The sequence below is a fragment of the Wolffia australiana genome, chromosome 5 (genome assembly GCF_029677425.1).
Source record: "Wolffia australiana isolate 7733 chromosome 5, ASM2967742v1".
Lineage (NCBI taxonomy): Eukaryota > Viridiplantae > Streptophyta > Magnoliopsida > Alismatales > Araceae > Wolffia > Wolffia australiana.
Window position 1 is genome coordinate 4,188,898 of NC_135839.1, and position 8,252 is coordinate 4,197,149.

The 8,252-nt window shown below is 41.0% G+C and overlaps 1 protein-coding gene across 3 annotated transcripts in view; it reads right to left on the bottom strand.

Annotated features, from left to right (window-relative positions):
• LOC144702972 (pre-mRNA-processing factor 39-2-like) overlaps positions 1-7,240 on the bottom strand; it is a 42,927-nt gene extending 35,687 nt beyond the window's left edge. For all 3 annotated transcript variants that reach the window (XM_078575012.1, XM_078575013.1, XM_078575011.1), the window contains exons 1-3: positions 6,989-7,240; positions 5,765-5,882; positions 5,046-5,176 (exon numbers count right to left, since the gene is read on the bottom strand). In XM_078575012.1, the coding sequence (XP_078431138.1) occupies positions 5,046-5,114 (69 nt within the window). In that variant the 5' untranslated portion in view covers positions 5,115-5,176; positions 5,765-5,882; positions 6,989-7,240. The remainder of the gene's footprint in view (positions 1-5,045; positions 5,177-5,764; positions 5,883-6,988) is intronic.
• Between the last annotated feature and the right edge of the window lie 1,012 nt (positions 7,241-8,252).

The following is an 8,252-nucleotide window of genomic DNA, read 5'->3' on the forward strand; positions in this document are numbered from 1 at the left end:
TTTCTGATCTTCCGGCTGCTGATCTGTTGTCCTTGTTGAGACTCTGGAGTGGGCATCAGGTCCTGAACAGTCTTTGACCCATCCATTTGCGAAGCTGAGACAAAACCTGTAATTGAACTGTTAGTTCACATCAATCTGGATCTACAGACTGGGAACTAACAGTCTGACTGCCTGGTGGAAGACCATTCTTGTTCTTTTTTTTGTGCAGAGGAGGTTTATTCTTCATAGGTTGTCTTAGCTGCAGACACCTATCTCCGTTTAATTGTATTTTTTCTATCCTACTAACAGCCCATTATAACTGACCCACCAGTGTACGAACCATGTTAGTATCCCTGTTTATTAAGGAGTATGTGTGTGACTATTGTGTGTATATCAAAGTAAATCTCAATTATTTTCTTATGTGGGCTAGGGTTTCAGTGACCCAGACAGGACATTGTCCCAGAGTGAAGACTGGGCCTATAGAAGCTGCCGTTGGTGTGTGTCAGCGCTAGGGATTGTCGACCTCCTTGGTGCAATGATGTACTCCTTGGTGCAATGGGGTCGTCAGCACCAACATCAACCTCCACACAGGAGTTGGCTGAGGGGGAGACGTCTGCTAGGGAGTTGTCAGCACAGTATTCGTCAGTGAGGGAGTTATCATCGGTGTTAACGCCAGTGATCATCGTCATTGTTATCATCAGCCGTCCAATAGTGTGGTGTTGCCATGTGGAGTTGTCAACAGAGGTTTTCAGGCATTTTCCAAGAGGAGCTTCCAGCAAAAAGTGGCGTCACCATGCAAGGTTTGGTGTGGTCACTGCTGCATAAGTTGTTGGGTGGTATCATCATCAGTGTGTGAACACAGAGTTGTGAAAAAATTACAGCAGTTCGCCTTTGAAATTGATTTCAGCATTGAGAATGGCTATATGAGAATGGTTGACTCATCCCACAGAGTGGAAGGCAATATGGGAGCCATCTCTTATTTGGCACCTTCTGACTTTCTTCAGCATGGAGGGAGTTAGGTGATCGCCTGGTCCTTCAGATCTCGGAGAAAAAAGAGGCGGGTGTGGGTGTTGCCTGCAAAAAGGAAATCGATTGGCGAGGATCAGGGTGGAAGATTGATACGTTTTTTACTCGCAAGTATCAGAGATGACGGAAGAGACAAAGAAGAGTAGTATCGAATGAAGTCATTAGCTAAGAGGCCTTTTGATAAGTTAGGTCCAAATTTTTCAACCCGTACACCATTCTACAAAAAATTGGTCCAGTCGCGTACCGATTAGACGGTCCTAACCATTCTTCGATTCATCCAATTTTTCATGCTTCATTAATCAAAAAGCTTTGGGAGATACTGAGAAACACCTGTGAACCCTAATCCTAGGGTTAAGAGGAAGAACCTCCAGAAGAAGAAGCTCAAGAAGAAACAAGAAGATCTGTAGTCATTTGATAGAGCTGCGCCCTAGGGTTAAGTACCCTTGGCTATTACATGAAAGATAGGGTCCAGGCCATCATGGACCCGATATCCTGGATCCGTTTACTTATGTCCAATGAGGATATAACACAAGAAAAGGGATTCCAGGCTATCGTGGACCAAATAGCCTGGATCCTTTTAAATGTCTGATAAGGACATAACAGAAGAGATTGGCCCAGCCCAATAACTAGGGTCCAATATACAATTTATCATCTGGAATGACAAAAGAGCACTGGCTAACAGATACAATGATGGCTCAACCATTTCCGCAGTTTCTAACTCATGATTGGTGTTGGTCTTGCACTCAGTAACCCTTGGCGGCTGTTAGGGTTAACTCAAGAAGAGAAAGAAAAACGCTTCATTCTTCTAGGACGCCCACACATCTCTATTTGAGATGTTAACATGGGTTTTTACAATATTGGGCCTTTTATGAGAGGCCATCTAGAAGACATACATAAGGGCAAAAAGGTAAATGTGCATCTAACAAGAATATATATATATATATATATGTGCGCTAACAATTGGCAATGGCAGGTCTACCCCGAAGCTATCATCCAAACCCGTATCACATCGCAGGGACCTGAGGTACTGGTTAAGTGCGCAAATCTTTCCAATGATGACGCTACTTGGGGATGAGTTGATCAATTGCAGAAGAGTTTTCCTAACTTCAAGCTTGAGGACAAGCTGAATCAACAAGGGCAGAGTATTGATATGTTCTTTACACGCAAGTATGAGAGACAAAGGAAGAGACAAAGAAGAGTACTTACTGACATGTGCGGGGTCGCATGTGAGAGTAACTTTAAAGCCAACTCAAGCGGGAAATGGAGCACGACGGTTATTTTCAAGACTGAGTGGTCGAGCGACCGGAGGCCGGAGCAGCGGGAGTCCGAGGCCGGAGTGGAGCTGATCGAGCGTGAAGACCATCTTTTCCTCATCTATCTTCCTTTGATTTTCTTCTTCTACTGTTGACATTTCTACCAAAACGCTACGTTGGTGTTGAGTATTCAAATAATACAATCCGAATTGAAGACCGAAGTATTTTCTGGGGTTTTCTGGGGCGACGATACACAGAGGTGTATCAAAGATTCAGTTCTTGGTATGTGATTCAAACTCTTCAACACAATTTGATCTTGGATTTAAAAGTAACTGGCCATATGACCACAGCTGCACCACAGTTGGGCAGTGTTCACAGCAGGGGGGCAAGTCCCTCCCCACACAGGCATCAGCTGGGGCGACCCTCTTTTGTAACTCCAAATATTCTTGATGAATTCCACAACAATGTTCACAATGAGATTGCAAGTAGAGCAGGGGAGAGGGAAGAGTGGACAGAGAGAAAGAAGGGGCCAGTGGACTGGACAACATTGTCAACCGGGGGATGGACAATGCCGTGCACTCGATGTAGATACCTGTTCTGGTCGCAGGGCTGGACGTAAGATTCAAAAGCTGCTTTCTCCACTCCGATAGCCTGCTTAAGTAAGTGAAATTATTGGGCCTATTTGGACAGGCCTGTAGTCCTTTTGTGTGAGCTGTTGACGACTCTCATAGATGTAAGTACATATTGCATCACCAGCAGTCTTAAGTCCATGATTTGCGATTACTTCAAAATGTTTCATTTGTGCCCCAACTGAATGCCCTAAAGCATTTCTACTTGAAAGTTAGTTAAATATTTTTAGTGATCTTTCATTATGCATAATTATGGGTGTTTTTCTCTTTTTTGATACATTAAAAGGGATGATCACCTGACGAGTCGGTGCCCCTCCCAGTAGAGCCTTACAGGCCAATCTCGCTCTATCAACACATGTTCAAACCCTCTTCTCTACCAAGGAAACCAGGCTGCCTTAAGTTCCTCCAACTCATGGATAGCCCCATCAGTAGAAGCCATCCTTCCCTTGAACAGCACCTCAATATCTGATTCCAATCAATCTCCACTTTCTTATCCTCCTCTGCCATTGCCTCTCTATGTTTATGGCGCTCTCTTGCTTCCTCCTGTGATAAACATCTGACATATTCTGGGTCATCCAAAACCCTGATTTTGGCTAGAACTTCGACTCGCCTTCCATTTCGCTTATCTCTTATATGTTTTCTCAGTTCCAAGAAATGGTTGCATAGGCCTCCAATTTTGTTGGACAGCTTTACTGGCCAACCCCTGCTTTAGACCTTCTGTCCGCCACCCTGCTATCTCGTCCTTGAAGCCTCCTCTTGAAGCCAAGATCTGTCCATTTTACAATATGTGGATCACGAGGTTCTCTTTTGTGAATGCCAAATTATCAGAGTGTGGTCTGACAAAGGTTGAGGAAGCAACCTCATATCTGTCAGCGGGAATTGTTCAAGGAGCTCCACCAAGCATAGAAATCAATCCGTCCGCGACAGAATTGTAGGGCCCGCCGAGCTCCACCATGTGTATGTACAATCCCCCAGCCCCATTTCCTTTAGCGATGCCTCTGCAATAAGTGCCCAGAATTCTTCAGATCACAGGTCCTGTCCTCCCGCTCCATTAGGTCTGTCTTCTGCCTCAAGCATCACATAAAAATCACCCCCGAACAGTAGAGGTAAATCTTGATATCTTGAGACCACCTTGTCCAGCTCTCCCCAAGGGGATGCAATGAGAACCGGGTTCACCAGCCCGTAGACTGAGATGACCACCAAGTGAAAGTCGTCCCTTCTCCTTTTTAATTGTACCGCAGCCATGTTGTGGGCTATGACGTAATGATAGGAAAATCAATAACAGGACTTTGTCCTCGAAAAAGTTCCCGGAAACTTAATTGTTTGGCGAGAGATTTTAGAGTTGTCCCCAAAGGTATCTGTGAGATCCTGTGGATCAGGAGCATCCTAAAGGATCTGACTACTGAACACCAAGGTACAACAATCCCCTCGTTTTAACAGCAAGTCAGAGATACCATTACGCACAATCTAGTGCAACATAAATAGACAGCATGTTGAAGAGTATCACCACTTCATCAAAGAAAAGATTGATCAGGAGATTGTTCATCCTGAATATGTTCAGTCAAATCACCGAGTGGATGGCATCTTGACCAATGGACTCGCAGAAACCTTATTCAGTGAGCCGATGAGCAAGTTGGGCATCTAGAGCATCTACACACCAACTTGAGGGAAGGTGTCAGCCATGAGGTTTATATTTCTTTGCTTAATTTCTTCCCTCCTAATGTAGTCCATGAGGCCCATCTCATAAGGCCCATGGGATAGCTCTTCACAACTACCAGCCAGCCTCAATGAAGCACACAATCCCAATGTGTACAGAGAACATCTTCACATCATTGTTTTGGTTAACAGGATTTATTTTACTGGGATTAACTTAATTGTGAGGAGGCGGCGGCAACTAGTCATCACATTCCATGATACTTCTCATTAATGTCCGCAGACACCAGGTTAGGGCTTTGGATTTACAATCTCTAAGAACATTGCATGAATAAAATAATACTTTTTTTTGAAACAGAGACATGTGAGGTATTATTGATTGACTGCAAATACAGTTCCTTGTAATGAATAAAATAATACCTTTTTTTAAAGAGTTATGAGAGTATGGTTTGAGAGGTATAATGGAAGTATCACAAGATAGACTCAAAATAAAAATAGGACTTACAGAGGACGTCTTTTCAATCTCTGATATAAACGATGTCCATGAAGAAAAGTCAAATAGATTGCTAGACATTGATTTCCAAGGTTCGTCCTTATTTTAAGCAACTTCAAGCAAGGGTTAAGGATCACTGCCGTCTGCACAAAGACAGTGCAACAAAATATAGGACTTACATAATGAAAAAAATACCATACAAACATTTTTATTGATTGGCTCCCCACAATTGTTATAGGTAATGATAATCGTCTTTTTCTAAAATAGTTTATATTTTAAGTGATGTGAAATTTCAAGATGAAAATCCAATACAGAGTGCGTTTTTTGAAAAAAAAAATTAAATTAAGGCATTTTTATTTGAATGGAAAAAATTCCAGGGAAAGAGGCCAAAAGCTCTCCTGATTTTTGTTCACGCCAACTTTTTTACTTTCTTTAGTTTTATCTAAAATTTCTTTTTACGAATTGATCTTATGAATACTTTTTTATTTCAAGTGTTAAAAAGTGTTCTGGAAACTGAAGAGAAGACTCGTTGCTTAATTAATTTCAACAAGAACATGCATACCAACGAAAAACAGAGAAAACGTTGCGGAATACTGAAGATATTATTCCAGAAACAATTTCCAAGAGAGAAATATGGTCAAGAATATAATTCATTTAAAAGTTCCATTTCTTTCCATTCTTATGGCTGAAATGAACTCATCATAGAAAAATAGAGGTGGATCAATGAGCACCTTTTTCAAGAGTAGAGGCCAGGAAACTTGAAGGCGAAGACAAAGATGAAGAGAAGGCCGATATAGTTGAGATAGAATTGAAGTCAAGTATAATTTCAGCACGAACCATATTTAGGATCTGACAAGAAGGACGCAAGACATCACAAATGGGAAATGTCCCAATATTTTGATACGAGCTTACCCCCGAAATACAAACCAAGAAGCGCACATGTTGGGATGCATGCAGGCCTTTAATAACTTCGAATGGGCCAAGGGAGTCTTTAAATAAGAGGATTGTTTCCTAAAGAAATGCAGTTTTTTGAAATCGGGAAGTTCTTGCAGGAGTTGGGGGGGTCGCAAGGAGATACTCCAACCTATCTCAGGAGGAAGTCATTGTGGCGATCTCAAGGTGAAGGTAGGCCGATCCGGCTTCGTCCTTCGCATTCACATTTGCCACAATTCATCCATACATCGTTCACTGGTTCTTCTTTCCTTTTCGTTTTTCTTGATTGGCCTTGAACAAGTCATCGGATGGGGATTGACATTGCTCTATATTGCGGAAAAATTACAGCATTTCTCTTTTAGTGGATCATGGGGGTTCCATATCATATTTCACCTCATTTTAGTATAGCTGAAACATTATCCATCATGATGTATAAAAAGAATGCATAAAAAAGAGCGGAATATGTAGTGTTCTTGAAAGAGAACGTGGAGAGTTCCACATATCCACATAAGGTGGGGGTATCCAGGAGGACTCAAGTAATGTGTTGTCCCCCTGGGAAGTTTTTGGATTTTTCATAGAATAAGAAGAACATTTTCTCACACTAAACGAATAATTTTGTGGAATCCCAAGATTAGTTAATGTTTATATTAGGTATTTTACCCATTTTTCCGTTAATTGAAATGTTCATCTCTAAGGTTGGCCATGTAACTCATTTTAATCTACTATACCTATGCGCCTCCAGAAGCATAGAAAATCAAAAGCAATTCACGCGGATTCCCATCAATCTACCGTTCCCTCTTCGCAAATATTACCGTGCCGTGCGCAAAATCACATATTTTTACAATTTTTTTATCCATAGAAGTGAGCAATTTAAACAATCCAGCAACTTTTCCAGGCTTCCAGGCACCAATCCATGCGCGCATTTCATTTTCCGACAAAATTTATCTTTCACATTCAAAGATCACACGAAAATTGACCTACACGCTCATGTTATTCTTTGACCATGAGTATGAAGAACATACCTGGGATAACTCTAGTTGATTCTGGTTCCCACAATTCAAACAAATGAGAGACGTAGATAACCCTCGTCGTTTGGTTCAAAAAAAAAAAGATAACCCTCGTCGTTGTTCAGGGCATCATAAATCGGAAAAAAAAACCGAGTTCAACGTAGAATCAACTGAACAGATCATGACGCAGAAGACTGAAGATCGGGAAATGGGCAGCTTTCGATCGTTCTTCGAATCTGCAGAGCGGAGAAAGATAGTTTATAAGAAGCGGATGGCGGGAGAGAAATACCAATTTTTCCCCATCTCCCCATTTATATGAATTTTTTGACAGTTTTAAATAATTACTCCACAGACCTCATCTTTTATTTAATAGCGTGTGTACCCTTTTGTTTAATATGTTCCCTAAGGACCTAATTGTCTAGGGTAATTAATTACAGGGAAATTATAAGGAGTATAAATCCAGAGAAACAATGAAGTAGGAGGTTTTGGCACGTCTGGATGACAATGACGAGTGGTTGACGTTATGTCAAAGTCAAAGTCAACAAGGGTAGTTCAATTTTCCCTGGTCAATGTTTTCCGACTTAGATTTAGTAAACATTATGGTTGACATTTTAAACGTCGCCGGTATACTAATCCACAGAAAAATAAAGCAATGCATATAAAATCATATAATGAGCAGGGTTTGACACATCTAAACAACAATGACTAACGGTCAATCAACAGTCGAAGGCAATGTCTGCTGATTATAACTTAAGTCAAGGTCAATGAGGGCAGTTGACTTTCCCTGGTTAATGCTTTCTAACTTAGATTTAGTAAAAAATGCAGTTGAAATTTTAAACGTCATCCATAATTTATCAACGTCAACGAGAGTTGATGGCATTTAACGTTGATAGACTGCGTCGATTCCCTGTAGTAACTAACGATATCCTAGTCAACCATCCATGATAGAAATTCTTCAATGTGGGTAGATGACTTGACACCATAGGGCCTAATCATACTTGGTATCTCATCCATGCATATGATTAGATCATTGAGCTCTGCACTTATATTCTCCTAGTTAATGAAGTATTATAGAAATATTTTGACTTAAAGTCCAATCGTGATTGGACTTTGAGTCAAAATATTTTCTATTCTATGATGTCATGTACACAAAGTCACTTCTACAAGAATCCAAAGCAACACAAGGCAGAACTTTGGAAGATTTTTTAACTATGAACATGATGAATAATGCAAAATATAGCTCAATGATGCTATTGCATTGTGTCATCTCAATTCAGAT